This window comes from Pan troglodytes, chromosome 9 (genome assembly GCF_028858775.2).
Source record: "Pan troglodytes isolate AG18354 chromosome 9, NHGRI_mPanTro3-v2.0_pri, whole genome shotgun sequence".
Lineage (NCBI taxonomy): Eukaryota > Metazoa > Chordata > Mammalia > Primates > Hominidae > Pan > Pan troglodytes.
Window position 1 is genome coordinate 11,603,877 of NC_072407.2, and position 26,533 is coordinate 11,630,409.

At 42.4% G+C, this 26,533-nt stretch overlaps 2 protein-coding genes across 2 annotated transcripts in view; one reads left to right on the plus strand and one right to left on the minus strand.

Moving 5' to 3' along the window:
- The window catches only part of LOC104008404 (basic proline-rich protein), an 80,132-nt gene that overhangs the window by 50,152 nt on the left and 3,447 nt on the right, over positions 1-26,533 (minus strand). The gene's annotated exons all lie outside the window — the stretch shown is intronic.
- On the plus strand, positions 648-26,171 carry OLFML1 (olfactomedin like 1). The gene is made up of 3 exons (XM_521825.8): positions 648-1,261; positions 3,387-3,675; positions 24,661-26,171. Exons 1-3 carry the CDS (start codon positions 1,133-1,135, stop codon positions 25,449-25,451), a joined length of 1,209 nt encoding a protein of 402 aa, XP_521825.1. The 5' UTR covers positions 648-1,132; the 3' UTR covers positions 25,452-26,171.

The window sequence follows — 26,533 nt, forward strand, 5'->3', positions numbered from 1 at the left end:
CCTGGAGAGCATTCTTTTCACATTCCATAGATGCCCCAGCCTTTCTCAGTTTGGCAGGTGATTGAGAAAGAACCCCAAGGCGTCCTGGCCTTTCCCATGGAAAGGCAGGTTGAGATAAGAAGAGGGCTGGACTGCACAGACAAATTCAAAGATTTTACCACCTTGTCCTAGGGTTATAATTTATCTTCAATTGGACCAGGGCCTGCAGGAGTTTAGTCCTACATATTTCTGGCCTGCAGCTACATGAAGGGAATTCTGCCTCCAGTGATTGAGAAAACTCAAGGATTTCCTTACAAAGGCGTTTCACTTTTTGATGGCTTGACTCTGGAAGCATCACTGTATCAATGATTGTTGTTGTTCCTCTTAATCAAATTATTCTCAGCTCCATCCTGAGATGTTTCAGCTGACAGCCTGGATGGCCAGGCCTGTAGCCCATTGTACCTTTCTGCCCAAGGGGCGACGTAGCCCTGTGCACTGGCTGTTCAGAGATAGTGGTAGATCCATGTTTATTTTTCCTGGCTGTGCCTTTAAGAGCTGCAGGAATGTGAAGGGAGTCTGGATGAGGGGTGGGGTCTCCCAATAGGACTTCTGGAAAAGGATCCTGGGAATTTTTGCCAGAAACTAAACTGAGATTCCAACTTTAAAAAGTTGGGGGTGGTTTGTGTTGGGGAAGGCCTGTGATTGGACTGCAGAATCCACTAGGGAGGAGGAAAGCAAAAGTAAAAAGGAAATAGCTGGGGGAAGGGAACGGGGGGAAGCCATCTTCACCCCCCACCCCAATGCACACACAATTAAGCCAGGAAGCAGCTTGCAACCACTAGCCTGGGGAGGGTCCGCATGTGTCAAGGGTGAGGACAACAGATGCTGGACCCAGGGAGCTCTCTGGCACAAGTCAGTCTACAAGGCCTCAGGGACCAACTTGCCAACAGCTGGACTTGATCACTAGTTGGCAAACTGAGCTCACGTATCGGGTGGAATAACAAGCGGACTTTGCTCTCTGCTGTGCGAAACGCTGTTTTTAGAGGATTTGCCACAGCAGCGGATAGAAAGCAGGAGAGCACCACCGGAGCCCTTGAGACATCCTTGAGAAGAGCCACAGCATAAGAGACTGCCCTGCCTGGCGTTTTGCAGGATGACGGTGGCCCTTCGAGGAGCTTCTGCATTGCTGGTTCTGTTCCTTGCAGCTTTTCTGCCCCCGCCGCAGCGTGCCCAGGACCCAGCCATGGTGCATTACATCTACCAGCGCTTTCGAGTCTTGGAGGTAGGTGGCATCTGTACACCTTGGATAAGTAACAGGCTTCCCAGAAGTACCTTATCTTACCCATCCATGCTTCTCTATCTACTGGGTTGTATTTTTCCCAGATAGCAAATGACACATTGCCAAAGTTACGCTTTAAAATGCTCATAGTCTGGCAGTTTAGAGCCGAACTCCAGAGTCCAGTGTGCTACTTCCAGACCTTAAGCACAGTTGCACTTTGTGCTCTGATTTGGCAGTTTGTCTCATCTGTAAAATGGGGATAATAGTAGAATTTATGTTGTAAGGCTATTCTGAAGATTTAATCCATAGCTAAAATACTGCCTGGCATAATGGTATGTATCTAAAATGTTATTATTCACCATAGTTCGTTTTTTAAAATATGAAACTTAAAAATGTTGGTTACTTTTTCTTCATGTGTTAGTGTTTCAGGCTGATAATGGATTTCAGCTTTTCTTTTTGTCTTTTATGATAAACCATTAGGTCACTGTAAAAAGTCATGATATCAATGTACTGAGAAGTCTTAGTTTCTTTTGCTGAACTGGATTTAGACTTAGAAATGAGCAGATTTCAGCCAAGTTAAACAGAAAGAATGCATTTGGGCTGCCACCTCATTAAAATGTGCAAAACCCAACATTTTGGCAGCCTGGACAGGCTCCCAGGGACAAATGTAACCCTCCACCCTAGCCCTTGCCACACCCTGGCATTGATTATTCATACTTAATGGCTTGCTTTTGTACAAGCTAAATTGATAAATTATTTATCTTCTTTCAAAGACCCTCTTATTGCTAATAATTATTTTCTACATTTTCCTGAAAAATCTTCATGTCCAAATTATATGTTCTTCTAGTTATAGTCAGGGTAAAGTAATTCCACATAGCAGGCCGAATGCATTTCCTAAGGGCATCCAGCCAACAGGCTGGGGCCTGGAGGCAGTGGATGAAGTGTTCCCAGACCAGTGGCCTCTTGCGCTTCTTCACTTGCTCCCTCCTAAGCCTCACCTCCTTAGAAGTGCCAGAATGATGCTCAGTCAGGATCCCTCTGCATTTAGCACCGACTTGCCTTGGGAGTAAAGCCAGCCAAATCCCTGCAAATTGTCTTTCACTACCTTAAGAACTTGTCAAGGGTATGAAGTACAGACTGATCCTTTTATAGCTATGAATGTGGATTTGAAAAAGACAAGGATATGATCTGTATAGATCTTCCCACCCCAGTCCTGACCTGAGGTGAAGCCAAGTCGCAGGTGGCAGTCACTGTTGGCCAGCGCAGACACTTAACAATACAGTGATAGCATTCCCAGCCTGAGAAGCCAGTGTCGGAGGGGTAGGAAAAAAGAGGGTAGGGATTTAGGGAATTATTTTGGGTCTCTCTTTCTGTCTTTCTCCCTTCAAAATAAACAGCCTTACATATTGTTGTTTGGAGCATACATTTTTACATTTGTGGATAGCATTTTGATAAACCATGCCAAATGAGCTTTAAGTAGACATTCTCTTTGACCAAGCAATCCCATTTCCATTCATTTATTCTTTTGTTCAGCAAATATTTATTGAATAGTATTATGTGCTTGGCCCTGTGCCAAGTGCTAGGGACAGATATTCTGGAAATCTACCTTAAAATAATCTGATGAAGATGTAAATACAAAGGTTTTTTTTTCCCTTAATAATCTGATGAAGATGTAAATAAAAAGTTTTTTTCTCAGCGTTGTTTGAATGACAAAAAATTAACAACTATGTAAATGTACCTCAAAAAGAGTCTAACAGAATAAATAATGGGATATCAATTCAATGGAATGCTCTCATTAAAGTTATGGTATAGGTATACATTAATTAGTATCAAAGTATGTTCACAATATATCTGCAAGTGAAAAAGATGATACAAAACATATAGTAAAATCACATTTTAAAAATATATATTTACATATGTATGACTAAATGCTTGGGAAAACTTTTAAAAACTGATATACTCAAGTATCAATACTACCTTTGAATTTAGGAATTATGGGAGATTTCAATTTTTCCCCTATTTGATGATGTGTAATTTTCTAATCCTTTTCTATAAATGATAGCTATTTATATTATTTGGGTAATTTAAATAACAAGCAATAATTTGCAAATTTATTTTCTGACTGAAGCAAGGGCTGGAAAAATGTACCCAAGCAACGAGGGCATACATTCAAGAATTCCAAGAGTTCTCAAAAAATATATCTGTCATGCTGGGAAGATGTCAGACCTACACAAGTGAGTACAAGAGTGCAGTGGGTAACTTGGCACTGAGAGTTGAACGTGCCCAACGGGAGATTGACTACATACAATACCTTCGAGAGGCTGACGAGTGCATCGAATCAGAGGACAAGACACTGGCAGAAATGTTGCTCCAAGAAGCTGAAGAAGAGAAAAAGATCCGGACTCTGCTGAATGCAAGTAAGAAAACTGCATCTTTTCCTAGCCCTTCTAGGGACTATTATGCTCAGAAACACACAGACTCAGTGCAGTCAGGGAGCATCATAGAGTAATGAGAGTAAGAATTGGAGGTGTGCTTTTGTGTGCATTGCTGAGAGAGAAAGCTATACAGAGAACAGGTGTCCAAAGAGAAATCCATTCTCGCAAAGCCATTCTTTCTTTCACACAGAGTGCCTAAAGACTCCACAGATGGTCAAGGCTATAGTGCCAAAAGTCAGCCCAAGGAGACTACCTCCTGATAAATCTTGGTTTGGTGGAGATGTGTGGTCCCAGATTTTTTCAGGGAAAGTGGCAGTTTGGTGGATTCTACATCCAGTACCCAGGCTGTAGATAGCATCTGCAAATGTACCAAGAAACAGTCTTAAATTGGAAATGGCAACAGCCAACCCTCAGGGATGGGAACTGCAGTGAATCACTATTGTGTGTGCTGTCTGAGATGGTGATATGCATGGGATGTGGTCTAATCTTGTGATCCATCAGAATCACTTCCAGGCCATTAAGAATAATGTGTAGCAGCTCAAATTATAATAAACAGTATCAGGCAATAAACACACAAATGACAAAGAAAAATTTTCTGTGCCTGAGTCTATTTCATTAAAACAATGAGGGAGACAAATCTCCCACTTCAGGGTTTGTATTCTGAGATGTTTTCATTGCAAATAGGAAGACTTTATTTACATGCTAATTACGTCTGTTCCAATTCAAGAACCTCCATCAGGGAAATGACATATAAGCTGAGTGCCATCATTGTGCTAAAAGTTTCACATACCTTCTCAATGTAATCCTTCTAAGAACTTCATGGTCACTATAAGGAAAAGGGTCTTCCTAAATGAGGTGACACTTGGTCTCAGTTTTGAACAAAGAAGTTAGAAAAGAATGAGCAGAGGGTACTTCAAGTCAGGGCACAATATACCAAAGGCATGAGGGTACTGTAGCACCTTGACACGTAGACCCGCAAATATGGCTGAGTGAAAGCTTTTTAGAGAGGTGACAGTAGGGAAACTAGGTTGAAGAGCTCAGCAGGACCCAGTTAATGAGAGACCTTGCATGCTAGATGAAGGAAGTTGAAGCTCACTGGAGAAACTATAGAGAACCATTGAGCAATTTTAAACAAGGGCATGATACGAAGGAAGAGGCTAAGACTAGAGAGAGGAGACCAGTTAGGGAATGCTGCAATGATTTGGGCAACAAGTAATAGTGTTGGCCTTAAGTGTCATGGGACAGAGAACAGGTGGATTTGAGAGCCATTGAGAATTGGAATCCACATGGCTTTCTGACTGCTAATTAAAACTAAATGATGAGTGAGAGAGATGAGTCCAGGATGTTTCCCAGGTTTTGGGCTTAGGTCATCAAATGGTTGGTATGAAATATGCTGAGATGGAAAACTCAAAAGGAGTTTGGGAGCATTTATTACTCTATAATTTTTTTCAGACCATTTATAATTTTGAAACCATTTAGTTCATTTATTAGCTTATAGCTTATTTCCTACCTCCCTATCTGTAATGTCAGCTCTGTGAGAGCTTGGAACCCCAGTTTCATGTTCAATGCTGTGTCTCCAGTGCCTAGAATGGGGTCTATTCAATAAATAGTTTTCGGTGAGTAATTAAACAATTAAAACAAATAAATGAGTAGATGTAGGGATTGTCAACACAGGCAGAGGGGTTAGTTAGGCTTTGGTGGGGGCGGGGGGGGGGGACCAAAAAACATCTTATCCCTGAGTCAGAAGAAAGAGAGGAGGGTGCCCTGCCTATAATATGAAGCAATGGGTCAAGTAAGCAATCCTTTTTGGCCCTGACATTGTCCTGAGATGAATCATCCTCAAAGAGGGAGAAGCTGGCAGTAAGCACAGAGTGAGGGAAGGAAATGGGTCAAAAGAGGATGAACAGGGGCTTCCTAAAAAGCTGATGGAGAGGACTGGGTGCTAATGTGGCCTGAGCTAGAATGTGTCTGAACTTTCACACTGGGGGTTCAGGCAGGACGCTAAGTCTGAATAGTGGTGCTGAATTGGATCCCTGAGCTGTTTCTGGTCCCTGGATACTCTCAGCCCACCAGGTGTTGAGATTACCCTTTCCCATTCCAGCTAGAGCTCAGTGGAGGTCCTGAGACTGGACTTGCTTTTTCAACCCCCATCCTCTGCCCCTCAGATCTGGCAGTTCTGAAATATCCCCTCTCCTAGCTCTGTGGTATATGAAAACTTATTTCTGAACCTATCAGAGATTGCTACATCCATGTCTGTTGCCTCTGGAGCTCACATTTGATGCTGTGTTGGTTTGTAAATCAGCCAATACTTGTTGCCTCCCACTACTGGATGGGCCCTGTGCTGCACCGCAGGGATGGAGGACTGAGCAGGACATGTCTGCATCCTGCTGTAGCTTCCTTACCACTTCTCTTGCCTCCCACAGTCTGCCTGCTGTCATGCAGACCTTCCACAACACAAAATAGATCATAATTCTCCTCTGTGTAGAATGTATTTTCATCATTTACCATCAATTATCAACAACAAAAAAATCCATTCAAATCTCCTAGCTTTCTTTTACATAAGAAAGGCCCTTTACAAAGTGATGCAAGTTGATCTCCAGCTCCTTCTCCCATAACTTACCCAAATGCAGTTTAAATATACATATACATATTTTTATGTATGCATGTATATATGTATATATTAAAATATATATTATATATGATTAATATATATTTATATATTTTTTCCTAGCAATCCTTTATGACTCAAAAATGCTGTGAATTCTTTGTGAAGACCTATGAGGGTGAGGATAGAGGTGAGGGGGCTGCCAGGCAGATTGGCCTATAGTGCTCCTGGAGCACTTCATTCAGTCCTCCCAGGGAGCATCTCACATATCCGACCACACAAGTCTGTATGTATTCAACTCCTCAGTCATTCCACAAGAATACTGACATCTTCTTTTCTGCATTCACAGAGCCTAGGTCATGTCCTCCCATGGAGGAGGCCACAGAAATTGTTTACAGAAGAAATAACAATGGCAGAGGCCCCTGCAGAGCTTAGTTTAGGGGAAGACAAACCTAGAAACAATCACAATGGTGTGATTAGTGTCTCCTCGATTTATTATTTTTAGAGGTTCTCTATCTAGGAGTAGACTTTAGAATGTCAATTTATTCCTGTTAGGCACTGTTTTGTATTGTATATATTATGCACACTCCTGCTTTTTTGCCATTTCTGTTAGTAACTATGCCTATATCGGTTCTCATGCTATACAACAAATTACCATAGATTTAGCATCTTAAAACAATACACATTTACTACCTCAGAGTTTCTGTGGGTCAGGAGTCCATGCATGGCTTAGCTGGGTCCTCTGCTGGTACTTGTAGGGCTGGGACCCTCAGCTCCTACAGCCTCTCCTTGCCATAGGCACTGCACAACACAGCTATTGCTCCTTCAAGTAGATGGAGAGTGCTTCTCTTTAGGAAGCGCCTAGTCCCTCTTTTCAGGGCTTTTATCTGATTCAGCCAGCCCACCCATAATTTCCTATTGATAACTTCAAAATCAACTGATTTGGAAACTTATCTGTATACGCAAAATTCCTTCACCTTTGTCTTACAATGTAATGCAATCACAGAGTGCTGTCCTGTCATACACTCACAGGTCCTGCCCACACTCAAGGGAAGGGAATTACACTGGGCATGTACACCAGGGGGTAAAAATCCTGGGGATTGTTTAAGAATTCTGCCTATCACAATGCTTTAGTCTGATAGGCTCAGCTGGTGCTACTAATTACCTGCACCCTCCTTCTTCCTGGAAGACTCCCATCTTCCTGTCTTCCAACCATGGCCTCTAGAGACTGTGCCAGTTACAGACCTTCCATTAAAATCCTGAAGACTCAAGTTAGCACCTTTCTGTGGGCAAAAACCATGGGATTATGGGCTAGGAAGGCATTGCCAGAGGTCAGATCAAGGGTTTCATTCACATGTATGCATTGTCTTGGAGAGTTTGTAAACCCCTACAGAATAGATGATGCAACTTCCTTGGAAAATTTAACCTTGTATCTCAGGAGACTTCCAGGAAATTCTAGTACTAATCTTAATGGTTCTCACTTATTTTAGGAATATTATTCAGGCAACTACTAAGGGCCAAGTACTGAGAATAATAAGATAAAACTGTTCTATAACTAAGCCATTCCCTAGAGAGCTGCTCTTGTATCTTCAGCCTTTATTTAGAGATTATCCCCAAATGACGTCCACATGAGGGCTTCAACTCAGGGATGTTTTGGGGGTAGGTACAATCTTAGAATCTTAACTCTGTCTCTCCCACTTTCCCACTCTCCTTCCCTCTCTTCTTCTCTCATTTACACACATACACAATTTAGGATGCAAAGGAGTGAACACTATTTGAATATAATCTAACTTATATTTTAAAATTATTCCAAGTCTTTGGAACTATAACTATTATTAAAATAAAATTTTGCATTGCACTTGATAATTTATGACAAAGAATCATTCCCTCAGACACCAAGATTAAGTGGTGTCTTAATCTTGGTGTCTGATACTCTTTGGAAGATTTATCCAACTGATACACTTTGGAAGATTCCACAGGCAGCATTCTTGTATGGATACGAGTATTAACTTCTTTTTAACTTGTAAATAGTTTGTAAAGAAAAATTCTCAAGGCAGTCAAAACAAGCCATTATAGCAGATTTTATTTTATTTCCTGTTGTCGTCCAGTTCCTTTTATTGCAAGGGTGCACAAAAAGTTACCTCAAGTAACCTTCACCCTGCCGAATTAAATAACTCATATCTTTTGGTAGATCACGTTTCAAATAAGAAAGTCTGTTGCAGCATATTTGAAGCCTCTGGGATCTGTCCAGGTTTTATAAGTGTGCATGACCCATATTCAAAACCATTAAAAGCAAGACAACTAAACAAAAATCCCCACTATTAACCAAATAAAATGTATCTGTTTGCCAACTCTCAAGGTCCATTAGTTTGTCATGAGTGGAACAAAATATTAAAAGAAGTATAACTAATTTGCAACAGATGTGTTTACCAAAAAAGAAGGGATTCAAAGTATAAATGCAGGTGTAAGTACAGGTGTGTGTGTGCACGTGTGTGTACGTGTGCCTGCGTGCACCCAGCTATTTCTGCATTCAGGGGGATGGCAACATTGGAGGTGCATGTAGAGTACAGCTTAACCTGTGCTTTCCCTTGGAAAGGTAATGCCCATGGGTCACTGTGCTGGGTTCAGAAAGGCCTACATACATAGCACTTCTTTTGTTTATCCATCTGAAAGGTCTGTGGGCTATGAGGATACCTTCAGTCCCATCACTACGGATTCTCACAGAGGGTTAACTGTGGCTCCAGGTGCCCTGAACATCCATTCATTCTTGCTATAACTTATTTATTTATTCAACGAACATCCAACTGAATTCTAGAAATATGATGGCATTGTGCCAGGCATTAGAGATAGAATGTTGGATAGGGTAACATTCTTGTCCTCAAAAAGCTTATGGCCAAGGGGAGAAGCTGTCCAGACAAATCTGGAATGATGATGGCTCTGATGAAGGGATGCATAGGGTGTCACAAAAGCACAGGGGGCAGGCGTTAAGTAGATATGGTCAGGGTTGCCATGTAGATGGGGGGATTATGGAATCTGGAAAGTAGCCCTCAAGCTGAGTTTTAATCATGGAAAAGAGCTAATTAAGTGGAGAATAAAGTAATAGGCATTTCAAGAAAATGAAACAGCGTGTGGCAGCACAAAGGCATAATTGGGCTCAGTGTGTTTGTGGAGCAAGTTGTTCAATGGAGCTCAGGTGAAGGAGGAAGTTGTACAGAGGTGATGAAAGAACCAGACATGAGCTAAGCTCCTTTGCGTTAAACTAGTTCACACTTGCAAGCTGTAGGGAATCAGAATAATGTGAACAATGGCAATTAATATTACTGAATGCGTATTATGTACCACACATAATCCTTAAGCATTTTACCTATCTCACTGGACTATGTCATGCAATACTCACGATAACCCTGTGAGATAGGTACTGTATATTATCTCCCGTTTTATAGAAGAGAAAACAGACACTGAGAGGATAGGTTATTTGTCCAAGGTCACACAACTAATAGATGGCAGAGCTGCACTTCGACCCAGACAGGCTGGGTCCTGCACACCCTCACCTCTCCCATTGTGCTGTCTGCGGAGCAGTGATAAGCATGGGAGTGTCGGGGCTCAGAGGAGGTGCATTCTGGCCACAAGGTGCAGAGCAGAATGGCAGTAGGGGAGGCTGAGGGGGCACAGAAGAGACAGGCTGAACCCAGTGAAGCCATCTCCAGGACCGCCAGGGAGGCACATGAGGTAGGAGCCTTCTGTTGAGAGTAGGTGCCTGGGCCCAGAAGTTCTAGCTGTTCCTGATCTTATCATGGGTCACAGTATGAAGACCATGTTAGTTTTCTTGATCACTATTTGATGATGATTCCTACTTACAAACAGGCTGGTTTTAGATTCTTAAACTCTGGCCAAGAAGGTCCAATTTTCTTTCCCTACCCTCTTGTTTTTTAGTTCCCTGCCATTTCTTCATTGACTTTCAAACAATAAAACTCCTGTGTTTTCCCCACTTTTTGCTCAGTTAACAGAATAGTCACACACACACTTTGCTGGGCTAGAAATCTTCCCTTTGGCCCTCGTCTGACTGGTCACTATATCCAGTAGATTTTTCCTTGTGAATCTCTCTCAAGTGTACTCTTTCCACCTGCACTGCTCTCTCACCATCTCTAGTCTTGATTCCTATGAAAGCCTCCTCGCTGACCTTCCTGCCTCCCATTTCTCCCTGTTCCAGGGCTTTATCCTATATTGCCACAGAGTAATCTTGCCAGAGTTAGCACATCGCTGCTTTATCCCCTTCCATGGCAACCGAAACCTGCAGGGTAAAGCAACCCCACCAAAAATAACATATAAAGAAAGTCCTTTACAACCTGACCCCCGCCAGCCTAGCTCTCTTTGGTTTAAGTATGAAAGTAATACTCACAAATTAAATAAAAACTATGAATATGGTATCCACTATATGTGTTGTGCTTACTTTTATCATAAAAGTGGATAAGAAGGCAACAATTGAACACAGCAACTTTGAGCATCCCTCAGCATCTCGTGCCGCTGCTGCCTATCCCTATCTGTCTGGTGCTCTGTCCATCTCACCTGCTATTCTGAAAACATAAAATATACCTCATGCATGCCTGAGTCATTTATGCTGTGCCTGGAACAGAGTAGAGAATCAATCTTTTCTGACCTGAAGAAATCGTTTATTTGAAAATGGAGAGAACTATTTGCCAGAGATAGCATTCAGCCCTTAAATCTGATGTCTTGTCTGATGACCACAACAACCAACAAGCTAGGTCAATACTATTACAGCTCCTTTTCAGATGAAGAACCTGTGGCTTAGAGAGTTCCACACAGCCCATCTCTTCTCCCCACATTCCTGCCACATACAGAAGTATGCACCACCCCAGACACGCTAGATTCATCTCTGCCTCTGTGTCTACTCACAGTCTCCACCCTGCCCTGTATCAGTTATCTGTTGCCACAATAATGCTACATAGCAAACCACGCCTAAACTTAGTGGGTTCAAACAACAATCGTTTATCATTTCTCAGGGGTCCATAGGGTGGCTGGGTAGGCTCACTTGTGCACCTGCAGTCAGTGGCACGTTGCCTAGGAACAGCTGGGTGAGGATGACTTCAGCTGGGGTGACTGGGTTGTCCTCTGCATGGCCTCTGCTCCTGCAGGAGGCTATGAGTGTGAGTCTCCTGGCCTGGCCTGGCCTCATGACGGAGGCAGATGTCTAAGAGAGAAAGCAGAAGTACACAAGGTCCCTAGGAACTTAGCCTGGTCACTTTAACACTTTGGTGTTCCAAGTCTGGCTCTGAAGCTCACCCCTCTACTATGACCTCTAGTTATACCCATATAAGGCTTTTCATCTCAATGCTCATGGAAACAGGCAGCAATCAAGACTGATTTTAAAATATGCAAATGTCTACATGAAAGCAGTGAGTCAGGCATTGGTGTGATTAACAGTTTTGAGGAAGTACCACCAAAGAACCAGTGAGAAGGCTGCTGCAAAGTTCAGGTCCAGGAAGCAGGCCCTAGACCATCACATGTTGAGAAAGGATAAAAAGAACAGGATGAAATGAGATGTACTTCACAGGAAGAATCCATGGGGAAACATCAAAATGACTTTGTGTTTTCTAACTATACACAGGCAAATGGCAGTACCACAGCTAGAAATTGAGAGCATTTCCATCCTTTTCAGTTTGGAATATTACAGGGAAAAAAAAAAAAACACTATGCAAAAAACCAGCTCAGTCTTTAAATGAGAAATAAATAAAAATGAGAAGTGCGTAATTATAACCTTGGAATGGTTACAATGTTGTTGCAGTCAGATAATTGGTGGAAAGTGGAAACTGATCAGAAATTCCCCAGAGCAGCCTGGGCAACAAAGCAAGACACCATCTCTATAAAACATAAAAAAAAATTATCTGGGCATGGTGGCATGTGCCTGTAGTCCCAGCTACACTGTAGCTGGGAGGTCTAGGCTGCAGTGAGCCTTGATCATGCCATTGTACTCCAGCCTGGGTGACAGAGAAAGACCCTGTCTCAAAAAAATAAATTCCCCAGAGGATGGCCCATTTTCATGCTTTATGTGAGTGCTGACGAGCCTGGATGCTCTAGGACAGTTCTCAGACTTTCAGGTTCAGAAACCCTTTACAGTCATAAAAATTATTCAGGCCTCCAAATAGGTTTTGTTGAGGTTGGTTATAACTATTGATATTTACCATGTACATAATTAAAATGGAGAAATTGTAATAATATGTACCAGATGATATTCCAGGATAAGACATGCATCTGTGAAAAAAAACAGATAAGACAAAGCCCCTGCTTTTATTTTTTTCATTTTTTAGAGCTGACGTTCTTTTGAGGGAGGCCAAACAATAAATATGTTAGCAGATAAATGTATAATATGCAGACAGAATATAATAAGTACTATAGAGGGAAATAAACTAAGGGAAGGGATTATGGAGACCTGGCCTCTTCCAGAAGGAGGCACTGGAAGGAAGTTGTCTATGTTGTCTATGTTGGACTCCAGCTGTAGGGACCCCATCGTGGAGCCAGGCTGGACTCACACTCATACCTCACACATCTTCCCAGCTTCCACACCCTCCACTGAAGTTCTCAACTTGATGTTTTTGGGCAACATACATCTATGCACGTGAAAAGCCATGTGTCAAGTCTGTTTCTTTTTCATAATTTATTGCTATTATCAATAAAGTTGTTAGGGTTCAGGACAGGGTGCCATGGAATACTCTGAATTTAGTGCTGGAAAGCTAGAAAAACCTATGATACGGATTTAATAAAGGATTATGTGTGATTCACTAAAACCAACATATAAAGCACTTATTGTATGCCGGGGCCTGTTTAAGCCCTAACCCTGGGTTCACAGCCCTTTGCAATGCCAAATTGCCCCATGGCTCACTGAATTTTATACAGTTCCTGTTTTCCTGCTACCCATCCACTGAAGCACTGAGCAAAATATCACCTGCTAATCTATTTGATTTCTAGGTTGACACAGTATGAATTGGGATAGCAAGTTTGGAAACTGGCAAATTCTGCACAATCTGAATCTAATTGGTTTCTGAGTTTGGAGAGTAAGCAGTAAGTTGACTAGTGAGGGCGATATATACTGTGTCCCAGGCACTTAGGACAAATAGAGTCTAAAGTGCTCGCAAGGAAACAAAGTGAATAATCAATTCTAGTTCAGCATAATAACTGCCCTAGAAGGGGTTGCACAGAATGCTTTAGGCAGATGAGAATGACCATCTAACTGCTCTGCAGGAGCAGAGGATTTTGTTTTGAATAATGAGCGGGTGTATCCCAAGTTAGCAAAGGAGAGCTAAGGAAGTCTAAGCAAAGTCTAAAACTTGCGGGAAGCCATGGCAGGTTTGGTGACTAGTGACTAGTGTGATAAGGAAGTGACAAGAGAGGAAGTTGATCAAGCACTCTGCATGCTATGCTGAGATATCTGAAACTTATTCCATGGGCAGTATCATGAAATACCCCTAATTTTTAGAATAAGTCCATGCTGACAATTTTATAATAATAGCATGATATTTTATAACTGACTACAAGTCTGAGAGCCATCATCTTTGTCATCTCAGTGCCTACCGTCCTACCTATCATCTGATTAGTATTGATAAATGTTTATGAACATGAATACAATCCAGATGGTTGAAAAAGTCAAGTTTTATAACACCATTTCAGGAAGCAGTCAAAATACTCAGGGTTTTAAGATAATTCTCTTCTCTTTAATGAATTCATCACTCTTCCCAAGCCAACCTGCTTTTCCTTCTCTGCTGCTATCTCATGTACCCTATCACCCCATTTTTGAGTCTGATTTGGTATCAGCTGGTTCCCTCAATTGAATCAGTTATTAAGACGTGACTTCTCCTTTTCTAGCTACTTATATCCATCACTATTTGGATAGCTCTCATCTGGATCATACTTACAAACTCATTACCTGGTTTCCCTCTGTCCTTCCCTATCCCCAAGCCATTCTCCACCAGCAGCCAGACCAATGTTTCGGATCCTTAACTCAGATTGAGTGACTCCCATACAAAGGAATAAGTCTCACCAGATTTGGAGAGTGTTGCTATTAAATCAGGGGAAAAGTATTTAAAAGATTCAATTAAGTGATACTTATGTATGAATTTACAAGTTATATGAAAAGATTCAAATAAGTGATACTTGTGTATGAATTTACTGTGAGGCCTTGCGCCAAATTCTATCCTAATTGCTTGTCTGCAATTCTGCCTGAGGGGGAAACCCAGATTCTCATTCTCTGGTTTGCCAGGGAAACCTTGCATGTCATTGTCTCTGTTAAAAAAATTTGCATCTTGGCTGGACCCAAAGGTTTTAAATTTATTTCCCATCCTTCCTCAACCTTTTCTTCCTGCTAATTATCTCTTCTCAAGAGAAGCACAGCAGGGAGTTTTAACTTACCCTTTTACTTGAACACTGTAAATATATTATCCTCAAACTCCAAAAGAAAAGGAATTTATAAAACTTACAGAGTATCAGCCCTGAAAACTATGTAGAGAGCATCCAACCTAAACCTCTTGTTTTACAGCTGGGAAAAACAAGGTTGGGTTGACAAAGGGACTTTTGGGGAGACACATAGAGCCAAAGGCTGAGATTAGACCACTCACATCTCTGACTCCAAGTGCTGGGCTTCATCTACAAAGGAAGGAATAGGAGAAGCAGAAGGAACATGGGGGGAATTCTGTTTCTTTTTTTCCAGAACTATGTTTCCCTGACCAAAACCATATATCCACTCTTGTGTTATTTCTCCAAGGGTTCTGCATTAGAAAAGAAGAGTAGAGGGAGAAAGAAGCATGTCTGTGTTGGTTTCTGCTGTATTTTATTTTATTGACTGATTTATTGTTTTGTTTTGCTTTGTTGTTGTTGTTTGTTTTGAGACAGGGTCTCCCTCTGTTGCCCAGGCTAGAGTACAGCGATGCACTCTCAGCTTACTATAGCCTCAACCTCCCAGGCTCAAGTGATCCTCCCAACCTCAGCCTCCCACGTAGCTGGGACTGCAGGGGTGTGCCACCAAGCCCAACTAATTTTTGTATTTTTTGTGGAGACGAGGTCTCACTATGTTGCGCACATTGGTCTTGAACTCCTGGGCTCAAGGGATCCTCCCACCTCAGCCTTCCAAAGTGCTGGGATTACAGGCATGAGCCACTGTGCCCAGCCATTTCTGCTGTATTTCAAATGAACATTTTCTTATGGATGAGACATTAATATGCCTTGCTCTTAGACATAGTCCCTCCGTAGCTGGGCTGCAAGCCTGCTGGCTTTTCTTCAGGCAAGAAGGATGGGCAGGCTGGGGGCTTCCTAGTCAAGTCCCATAGTCTGTGACTAGGTCCCAGAGAGCCCATTGCCCTCATCCACCCTTCTGCACACCCAGATGCTCTTCATTCTTTCCCGCCACAGACATACATACACATCACCATGCCCTTGGGGCTGGCTGGAGGGGTCCTGACTGGCTGCCTCCCAGCTCAGACTGAGCTCAGAGGACCCCTCCCCACGCTTTATGGCTGTGTGACCTTTCCAAGTAACTTATACAAGCCTTAATGTTTCCTCATTTGGAAAATGGGGATTAAAATATCTACCACTTAAACTTTTATAAGAATTATGAGTTCTACATTTTAAAAATATATTAAAATATCATAGTATCCCCCACCAATATATATAATTATTTATCAATTAAAAATAAAAATTTTAAGGTTTTTTTTTTTAAAAAAAAGAATTATACGGGGCTGGGCATGGTAGCTCACGCCTGTAATACCAGCACTTTGGGAGGCCAAGGCCAGGAGGATTGGTTGAGGCCAGGAGTTTGAGACCAGCCTGGTGAATGGAGCAAGACTCTGTCTCTAAAATAATAAAACAAAAAATTTAAAAAAAACTTAAAAAAAGAATTATATGAGTTAATGTAAAGTGCCTAGCCCAGTATGAAGCATACTATATGTCAGATATATCTGTCAGATATTTATTAACTTCTCTAGCCCTTGTGCTTGTTCCTTAATAGAAATAGCTTCTGGCCTTTTCTCACAGCCAATGGACCTTCCCTCTTACCCCATAAAAGTCCTCTATGGTCACTCACAGGCTTAAACCCTTACTCATCCTCTATGATTAGAATAGAACCAGGGAAGAGCAGAGGCTTCACAAGAGACAGGTTAGGCTTGGGAAACTGAAGAAAGGTCTCTCGGGCTCAGGTGGAGGGGTGGCCCTGGCAAACAGGGCAGATCATTCCCCATCCTATACTGCAGCCTATGGCCCCCCGTAGCTCAGTATGGCAGGGGGTCCTTCTGTTAGCTGCTCCTGCAATGTATAAGGTTCCCTGTTGTCCCAGACTTCTCCACATTCCCCAGGGCTTTGGCTTCCTATAACCGAGGCTGACCCAGAACAATGTTGACCCAGAGGCCACAGGAAAGCAACCCCTCAGGCTGATGAAGCATGTCAGCAGGGGAGCATGGGGGCAGCTGATGGCTGAGAGACTTCTACAGCTTGCCTCCAAGTCTGGCTCTGGCCACAGTGTGAGACAGGTAAGGCCACTGTGTCCCTGGGAGCAGCCAGTGATGTCACGACCACTGAAAGGACTGACTTGCTGAGACTCAGCTCTTCCCAGCTAGGGTTGCTCCCACCCCCACTTCTGCCATGTGTTCCCTTCATGAAAACCTTGGGTCAGATTTTTTAATGGAATAATGGGTTTGAAAGTATCTTAAAAGCTTTAAAGTACTTTACAAGTTATTATTTACTTAAGATGGGCCTGCAGTCAGAACTCTGGAAGTGCAGTAATATTTAGACTTTAGAAAAATATCTGCTTAAATGAGACTATTTTTTAAATTCATTCAACAGATATTTATGAACCCCCAACTCACTGAGTTAGGCATTGGGACACAACACTTCCATGAAGTTGAAGGAGTAGAGACTAGAAGCCTAGGAGCGGGAGAGAAGGACGATGAGCTAGTAAATAAAACAGATGAAATAATTAAGAATATGATAATTGATCTCAAGGAAATAAGAAAAGGGCTAGAGTAGATAATTTTCGGGTGGACATATTTACATAGTGTGGTCACAGGAAGCCTCTTAAAGACATAACATTGAAAGTGAGACTTGAAGGCTAAATAGGAGCTAACTGTGGGAAGATCAAGAAAAAGAGCACTCCAGGCAGAAAATTACAAGTGCAAGAGCCCCGAGGCAGAAACACACTTGACATCCTGGCAGGATCTGAAGACATCCAATGTAATCACAACACAGTGAGGAAGGGGAGAAAGGTAGCAGGGAAAGTCACAGAGAAAGGCAGGGGCCACATTATGTAGATTCCTTAGGCCAAGGGTATAGGATTTTATTTTAAATATGATAGAAAGGGTTTAGCCAGGCTAGTCACATAAATTATGTTTTCAAACAGATCACTCATACCGCTTTATGGAGAACATACTAACTATAGGTAAGTAAGAATAAAATCAGGGAGACAAAGTAGAGACTATTGCAGTGGTCTAGGCAAAAAGTGATGATGAATGGATTCCAGGGAAAAAAGAGGTAGTAGGTTGAAAGTGAGATGTATATTTGAGCATTTTCATGTAACATTATAATTTTTCTTTTTCTTTTTTTTTGCTTTTTTTTTTTCTGGGACAGAGTCTCGCTCTGTATCCAGGATGGAGTGCAGTGGCGCGATCGGCTTACTGCAACCTCTGCCTCCCAGATTCAAGCAATTCTCCTGCCTTAGCCTCCCAAGTAGCTGTGATTACAGGAATGCACCACCATGCCTGGCTAATTTTTGTATTTTAAGTAGAGATGGGGTTTCACCATGTTGGCCAGGCTGGTCTTGAACCCCTGACCTTAGGTGATCTGCCCACCTTGGCCTCCCAAAGTGCTAGGATTATAGGCGTGAGCCACTGCTCCTGGCCTTATGTAACATTACAATTTAAAGAGAAGTTACACTATCAGGATTTGCTGGTGTTGGAGAATAGAAAGAAAGAAGGATTTCTAAGTAAGAACTTGGTTTATGGATCTTGCCTGAAATGGGAAAAGTAGGGAGAAAGGGAGTTTGGAGGATAAAGTAAGAGTTCTGCTTTGGACAGGTTAAGTTTGAAGACATCCAAGTAGGGACACTGAGTAAGCAGGTAGATAAATGGGTTTGGGACTAAGTAGATATCCAGATAGGGGCTGAAGATACACAGTTGGTAGTCATCATTATTTAGAACTTCCATGGTCTCAGAGATAGAATGGGATGATTCAGAAAGTGATTGTAGACAAAGAAAAGAGGAGGCCTGAGGATAGAGTATTTAAAAGAGAAAGATGAGGAGAAACGGGCAATGGACACCAAGAAAAAACAATCCAGAAAGATGGGAGGACAAACATGAGGGGGATATCCCAGAATCAAGAAGAGAAAGAGTTTTGAGGGAAAGTACTGATCAAATAATCAAATTTGGCTGTAAAGTTGATAAGGATGAATCCTGAGAATTGACCCTTGGATTTGCCAACATGGAGGCTGCCGGTGACCTTGACAGAAACTGATTCAGAAAAATCGGCAGTGGAGTTTAGACCAGTGGAGAACTGAAGTCTGATTAGAATGGCTTAGAGGATCACTGGAAGTGAGGAAATGCCTCTTTCAAGGAGTTTTAATATAAAGTGGAAGAGAGACATGGGGCCATGCTAGTAGGTTTTTCCAGGATGGATGATTTACTGAATGATCCAATAGGGAGGAAGAGACTACTGAGGTGGGAAAGGGAAGATAATTTCAGGTGATAAGTTCTCGAGTAGGTGAAAGGAGAAGAGGTCCACTGCAAAAGTAAAGGCCACGGGAAGGATGGCAGAGAATGTAGGGTCGGGAGCAGTTTGTTGATGGATTTGGTTGTTGAAAATTCATTATTCATTCAGAAAATATGGAACTACTATGTGCCAGATGCTATTCTATGAACAAGGCATACAGTAGTGAATGAAACAGGTAAGACAAAGCTTATACCCTCATGGAGTTTATATTTTATTGAGGGGAATCAAGCAATAATATGCTAATAACAAATGTATGTCAGACAAAAGATAATAAGCACTATGGAGAAAGATGATCTAGGGTAAAGGAGTCCCTGGAGAGCTGGAGAAGAGGGTTGCCTTTTTTATAGGGTGACGGGAAAAGGTCTAAATGATCAAGGACCATTTGAGAACAGGCATAAAGGCAGCAAGGGAGGAACTCACGTAGATATTTGTTTCCAAGCAGAGGGAACGAAAAGTGCCAAGTCCCCAAGGCAGGAGTGTGTTTGGTACAACCTGAGAAATAGCAGAAGTCAGTGTGATAGAACAAAATGAACAAGGTAGAGAAGCTGTAGGGGACAAGGAGAGGGAGAACAGAGAGAGAAGCAGTAGGAGAACAGCTTATATGTGGCTTTGGAGGTAAAGGCCTGGGCTTTATCCATTTCACTCTGAGTGAAATGGAGGGTTTCAAGCAGACACAGGACATGATGTGACTTACATTTTAAAAGCACGCCTTTGGCTGCTGTGGGAATTGGACTATGGGAGGCAAGTATGGAGGCATGAACACCATGTAGGAGACTGCTACAGTAGTCCAGGCAGGAGATGATGTAGTTCTCCTAGGATTGCTTCTACTTTCTCACGGAGTAAGTGGGAAGATCTCCATGCAAGGGTATGACAGAGGCTTGCAGGGAGATGAGAAAGTGTGATAGTCATATGGAAAGCATGATAGGACTGCTGCCCACACAGCTGGCATATAGCAAACAGTTTGCTAACATGCTTGCTTACCTCCGTACCTCTGGAACCCATCTCACTATGCATCTCTCTTCCTCCTGTCCGGTCTTCTTTCCTTCATCCTGTTTCTTGTCCTCTGACTCCAGTTGACCTTCAGTGGGCTTTAAGAACCCAAGCACTGATTAGGAAAATGACAACCTGCTGCTGACACATCCAGCATTTTTTTTTTTTTTAGACAGGGTCTGGCTCTCTCACTCAGGCTGGAATGCAGTGGCACAATCTTAGCTCACTGCAATCTCCACCTCCTGAGCGCATGTGACCCTCCTACCTCAGCCTCCTGAGTAGCTGGGACTACAGGTACATGCCCCCACACCTAGCTAATTATTGTATTTTTTTTTTTTTTTAGAGATGGGGTCTCACTCTGTCGCCCAGGCTGGTCTTGAACTCCTGAGATCAAGTGATTTGTCTGCCTTGGCCTTCCAAAGTGCTGGGCTTACAGGTGTGAGCCACGGTGCCTGGTCCACATCCAACTTCTTATACCAAAGCCTTTCAAAGGATTTGAAGGAGCTCCTCAGAGTGCTCAGTTGTCCTTTAAAGACTCTATCTAACTATCATTCCACTACCTCACACCCAGAAGTCAATGAGGGAGGCCCAGCGTTCCTATGCTCTTATTAAGACTACTCTTTCCTACCCATAATAGAAACCTCAGCAGGATTTGAGGTAGACCTGCAAGTTTCCTCATGCTCCTAGCAAGACCACCACTCCCTGCTTCCATGACACTACTCATCTCACAACGGATGGCCTGACAAGGCAGTCCCAACAAGAAGTCCACAACTGGCTTGGAGTGGTGTCTCATGCCTATAATCCTAGCACTTTGGGAGGCCAAGGCAGTAGGACCACTTGAGTCCTAGAGTTTGAGACTAGCCTGGGCAACATAGTAGACCTCATCACTGCAAAAAATAAACAAAATTAGCTGGACCTGGTGGTATGCATCTTTAGTACCAGCTACTCAGGAGGAGAAGGTGGGGGGATTGCTTGAGCTCGGGAAGTTGAGGCTACGGTGAGCCACGATCATGCCACTGCACTCTAGCCTGTCTAAGAGAGTAAAAACCTGTCTCACCTGTCTCAAAAAAAAATGTCCAAAATTAGAACTGATGACCGACTTATCTTGAAATGACCAGTAGAGCTGATCTTATCCTGATTCATATCAATCTTCAAGGAGGAAGAACTGACCATGCTCCAGAAAGATCAAGTAAAATATGGACACAAAAGGTCTATTTGAGTTTTCAGTTATGAGGTTCCTGGTAACATTATAAAGAATAATTTCTATGGAGTTATGGTGAAGTAAAAGAATGGGAGGTGAAGATGTAGATACAGAGTATAGCCTACTCTGTAGGAGAAGCTGGCTATAAAATGATGGAAAGAGAAATGAAGCAACTAGAAAAAGGTGCCTAGTTGAAGGTGAATTGCTGTTGTTGTTTTAATATAGGCTAGATGCTTATAAGCTAAGAATCTAGTAACAAAGGAGAAATTAAAGATAACAGAAAAGGGATAATTCATCAAGGAAGTCTAGAAGAAGCCAGGAAAGGATGAGATCACAGTACAAGTGAATATATTAGTCTTGGACAGGAGAAATGACACAGTTTCTTCTAAGATGTGTGTGAGGGTAGCAACAGGGGAACAACTAAAGAAAAGTTTATAAGTGAGGAGAGGAAGTGAAAAGAGTTCATGTCTAATGGTATTTGTTTTTTCAAAGGAGTTAATCTGCTGTTGTTGAAGGGACTGGCCAGGGCGGGGTGTGTGGGGCAGTGTGGGGAAGATATAAGATAGCTATTATGTGAAGATGGTGGGCTAACCATGAAGACCAGTATGGTATTTGGGGCTCAGCTGACATCGGAGACCCCTTATGTGTAGTGGCACCAACATACACCACTGTGAGATTTTCTCCTCCATCAACACTCAACTCCAGGACAAGGCAGATGTTTGAACTCATCCTAGGCCAGGGACTTTTGTTGGGCGGATATGGTGGCATAACTAGGGGTTGATGGGTGAGAATGCTGGTGAGAGAGCTATTACAGTGGTTTAGGCTGCATAGGAAAGAAAGCAAGATCAAGAGAGGGCTGATGACCTGGGAGAAAGTAGAGGCCAAGGGACTGGAAGGCATGAGCAAAGGAGTGAGGAATGGAAGAATAACTGTGGTGAGTGGGATATTGGAGTTTTCGATTTCAGACATGGAATAGTTGTGGGGAATGGGAGATTCAGAGTATAACCCCTGGAGGAGGATACTAATATGGTTTAAAAGTAAGTTTCCATGGAATTGAAGAGGTGGGCATGCTCCATGCATATAGGGTAGTGCCCTGGAGAATTGCCAATGATTTAGACTGGGAGGAGTTGACAGCACGAGACACAAAGCATGAATACTAAAAAGGAAGAGTTTTTGCTGTAGGTGGGAAGAATAGTAGCCTGAAGTGGCACTAAGGAGCTAGAAAACTGTAACTCCTTCGTTTTACTTCATTTTTCTCCTTTCTTCCAGTTTAGATCTTTTATCATCCCATTTGGATTAAAGAAATATTCTACTAATTGATTTCCCTGATTTTGGTCTCACTCTAAGTGTCCATCATACACAGGACTTCTAGCTTGACCTTGTAGAACAGTCTTGACAGCCTTTACTTCTTCAGTATCTCTCTGTGGAATAAAATCCAAATTTCTTAGCCTGGCCCTTAAGGTTCCAGGCATAGAGATGGCTTCAATCTACTACAATTGACCCTTGGATAATACGGTTGCTAAGGTTGCTGACCCTTGTGCGTTGAAAATTTATGTGTAACTTTTTTTTTTTTTTTTTTTTGAGATGGAGTCTCGTTCTGTTGCCAGGCTGGAGTGCAGTGGCATGATCTTGGCTCACTGCAATGTCCGCCTCCTGGGTTCAAGCGATTCTCCTGCCTCAGATTGCCGAGTAGCTGGGACTACCGGCGTGTGCTACCACACCCAGCTAATTTTTGTATTTTTAGCAGAGACAGGGTTTCACCATGTTGGCCAGGATGGTCTCGATCTCCTGACCTTGTGATCCACCTGCCTTGGCCACCCAAAGTGCTGGGATTACAGGTGTGAGCCACCACGCCCAGCCTATGTGTAACTTTTAACTCCTCCAAAACTTAATTACTGATAGTCTGCTGTTGACCAGAAGACTGACTGATAACTTAAACATCGATTAACACCTATTGTGAATGTTATCTGGTCCTTTCTTATTTACAAATCCAGACAAAGAGAAAGCTGCCTCTGAAGTAATGCATTACAGCTGGAAGAAAGAGCCCTGTGGCTTTATTCTTAAAATAAAGTAAGCTAGAGAAAAGAAAATGTCATTAAGAAAATCATAAGGAAAAGAAAATAGATATACGGTTCATTAAGTGGAAGTGGATCATCATAAAGGTCTTCATCCTCATCATGCTCTTCACACTCAGTAGGCTGAGAGGGAAGAAAAGAAGGGGTTGGCCTTGCTATCTCAGGGGTGGCAGAGGCAGAAGAGAATCCACATTTTAATAAGACCGGCACAGTTAAAGCTCATGTTCAAAGGTCAACTGTACTTTGCTTTATATATCTAGTTTGAAGCAATATCAAACATTAGCTTGTATTGGTCTAAACTCTACACTTCTTTACCTAATCTTAGAGTACTTTCCTGAAAGTGGTTTTGTTTGCTGTCTGGAATGCTTCTCCACTCCTCTGAATATTCAACTCCATTTATACTTCAAGGACCAAATCAAATACAGATTCTTCCCTGCATCAAAGGACATTTCCTTTCCCTATTCTTCTTAAAATTCCACTTTACTCCCTATATCCTAGTTAGTCCTGTACCTAATAAGAAAGAACCATGCCCAATTTATGCTCATAACCCCAGCTCATAATACTTCGCTCATTATCTTGCTCCTTGTAGGTATCCAGTGTCTGCTAACTAAATGCATTCATACATTCATGAATAAATAAATAGAGCTCTTATAATGTTGCAGTCGTGTTAAGGGTCAGAATCCTCCACTAGAAGATAATCTCGAGGTTTAGGGTTGATATTATATTTTTTATCCTCAATACTTAGCACCATTCTGGAAACATTGTAACCTAAGTACATAGTACAATAAAATCTTGGTAAATGGAATTGAATTAGTGTGTTCACACCTAAGTCATTCTCACTGTGTCAATCCCAAGTGCTCTAGAGAGTGAACACGGTCTCTGAAACGGCAAATAGCTGTTAATATCCTGAAGTGAGTAAAATGCTGCCTCTTAGAACTGGATAGCAAGTCTCTTAACAGAGACCATTTATTTATTCTTTCATTCGTTGAGTCATACCATGAATTGTGATTGATCTATATCCAATAACTATTATAGACACTAAGGAGAAAACAATCTGTGAAAATAAGGAGGTGAAAGAATGGGCTTGGCTTCTTGCTGGGATTTAAATGCCCTTTTTCTTAAGGAAACAAAATGCATGCCTATGTTGCATTTTCGCTCTAGGATTTTCCAAGGGAAACCCTTCTTCTAAGGACGGTCATGTCACAGTAGAACTGAAAATATTCCCCGCCAGTATTAGACCTGAAAGGAAACAAGATTTACCAAGCATGGTGAGCCTTCCAGAAAGCAGACAGCTCATGTTTATAAAGTAATCTCTCCTTTTTCTCCTGTTTGGCCAGGCTGTGACAACATGCTGATGGGCATAAAGTCTCTGAAAATAGTGAAGAAGATGATGGACACACATGGCTCTTGGATGAAAGATGCTGTCTATAACTCTCCAAAGGTGTACTTATTAATTGGATCCAGAAACAACACTGTTTGGGAATTTGCAAACATACGGGCATTCATGGAGGATAACACCAAGCCAGCTCCCCGGAAGCAAATCCTAACACTTTCCTGGCAGGGAACAGGCCAAGTGATCTACAAAGGTTTTCTATTTTTTCACAACCAAGCGACTTCTAATGAGATAATCAAATATAACCTGCAGAAGAGGACTGTGGAAGATCGAATGCTGCTCCCAGGAGGGGTAGGCCGAGCGTTGGTTTACCAGCACTCCCCCTCAACTTACATTGACCTGGCTGTGGATGAGCATGGGCTCTGGGCCATCCACTCCGGGCCAGGCACTCATAGCCATTTGGTTCTCACAAAGATTGAGCCGGGCACACTGGGAGTGGAGCATTCATGGGATACCCCATGCAGAAGCCAGGATGCTGAAGCCTCATTCCTCTTGTGTGGGGTTCTCTATGTGGTCTACAGTACTGGGGGCCAGGGCCCTCATCGCATCACCTGCATCTATGATCCACTGGGCACTATCAGTGAGGAGGACTTGCCCAACTTGTTCTTCCCCAAGAGACCAAGAAGTCACTCCATGATCCATTACAACCCCAGAGATAAGCAGCTCTATGCCTGGAATGAAGGAAACCAGATCATTTACAAACTCCAGACAAAGAGAAAGCTGCCTCTGAAGTAATGCATTACAGCTGTGAGAAAGAGCACTGTGGCTTTGGCAGCTGTTCTACAGGACAGTGAGGCTACAGCCCCTTCACAATATAGTATCCCTCTAATCACACACAGGAAGAGTGTGTAGAAGTGGAAATACGTATGCCTCCTTTCCCAAATGTCACTGCCTTAGGTATCTTCCAAGAGCTTAGATGAGAGCATATCATCAGGAAAGTTTCAACAATGTCCATTACTCCCCCAAACCTCCTGGCTCTCAAGGATGACCACATTCTGATACAGCTTACTTCAAGCCTTTTGTTTTACTGCTCCCAAGCATTTACTGTAACTCTGCCATCTTCCCTCCCACACTTAGAGTTGTATGCCAGCCCCTAATATTCACCACTGGCTTTTCTCTCCCCTGGCCTTTGCTGAAGCTCTTCCCTCTTTTTCAAATGTCTATTGATATTCTCCCATTTTCACTGCCCAACTAAAATACTATTAATATTTCTTTCTTTTCTTTTCTTTTTTTTTGAGACGAGGTCTCACTATGTTGCCCAGGCTGGTCTCAAACTCCAGAGCTCAAGAGATCCTCCTGCCTCAGCCTCCTAAGTACCTGGGATTACAGGCATGTGCCACCACACCTGGCTTAAAATACTATTTCTTATTGAGGTTTAACCTCTATTTCCCCTAGCCCTGTCCTTCCACTAAGCTTGGTAGATATAATAATAAAGTAAAAATATTAACATTTGAATATCGCTTTCCAGGTGTGGAGTGTTTGCACATCATTTAATTCTCGTTTCACCTTTGTGAAACATGCACAAGTCTTTACAGCTGTCATTCTAGAGTTTAGGTGAGTAACACAATTACAAAGTGAAAGATACAGCTAGAAAATACTACAAATCCCATAGTTTTTCTATCGCCCAAGGAAGCATCAAATACGTATGTTTGTTCACCTACTCTTATAGTCAATGCGTTCATCATTTCAGCCTAAAAATAATAGTCTGCCCCTTTAGCCAGTTTTCATGTCTGCACAAGACCTTTCAATAGGCCTTTCAAATGATAATTCCTCCAGAAAACCAGTCTAAGGGTGAGGACCCCAACTCTAGCCTCCTC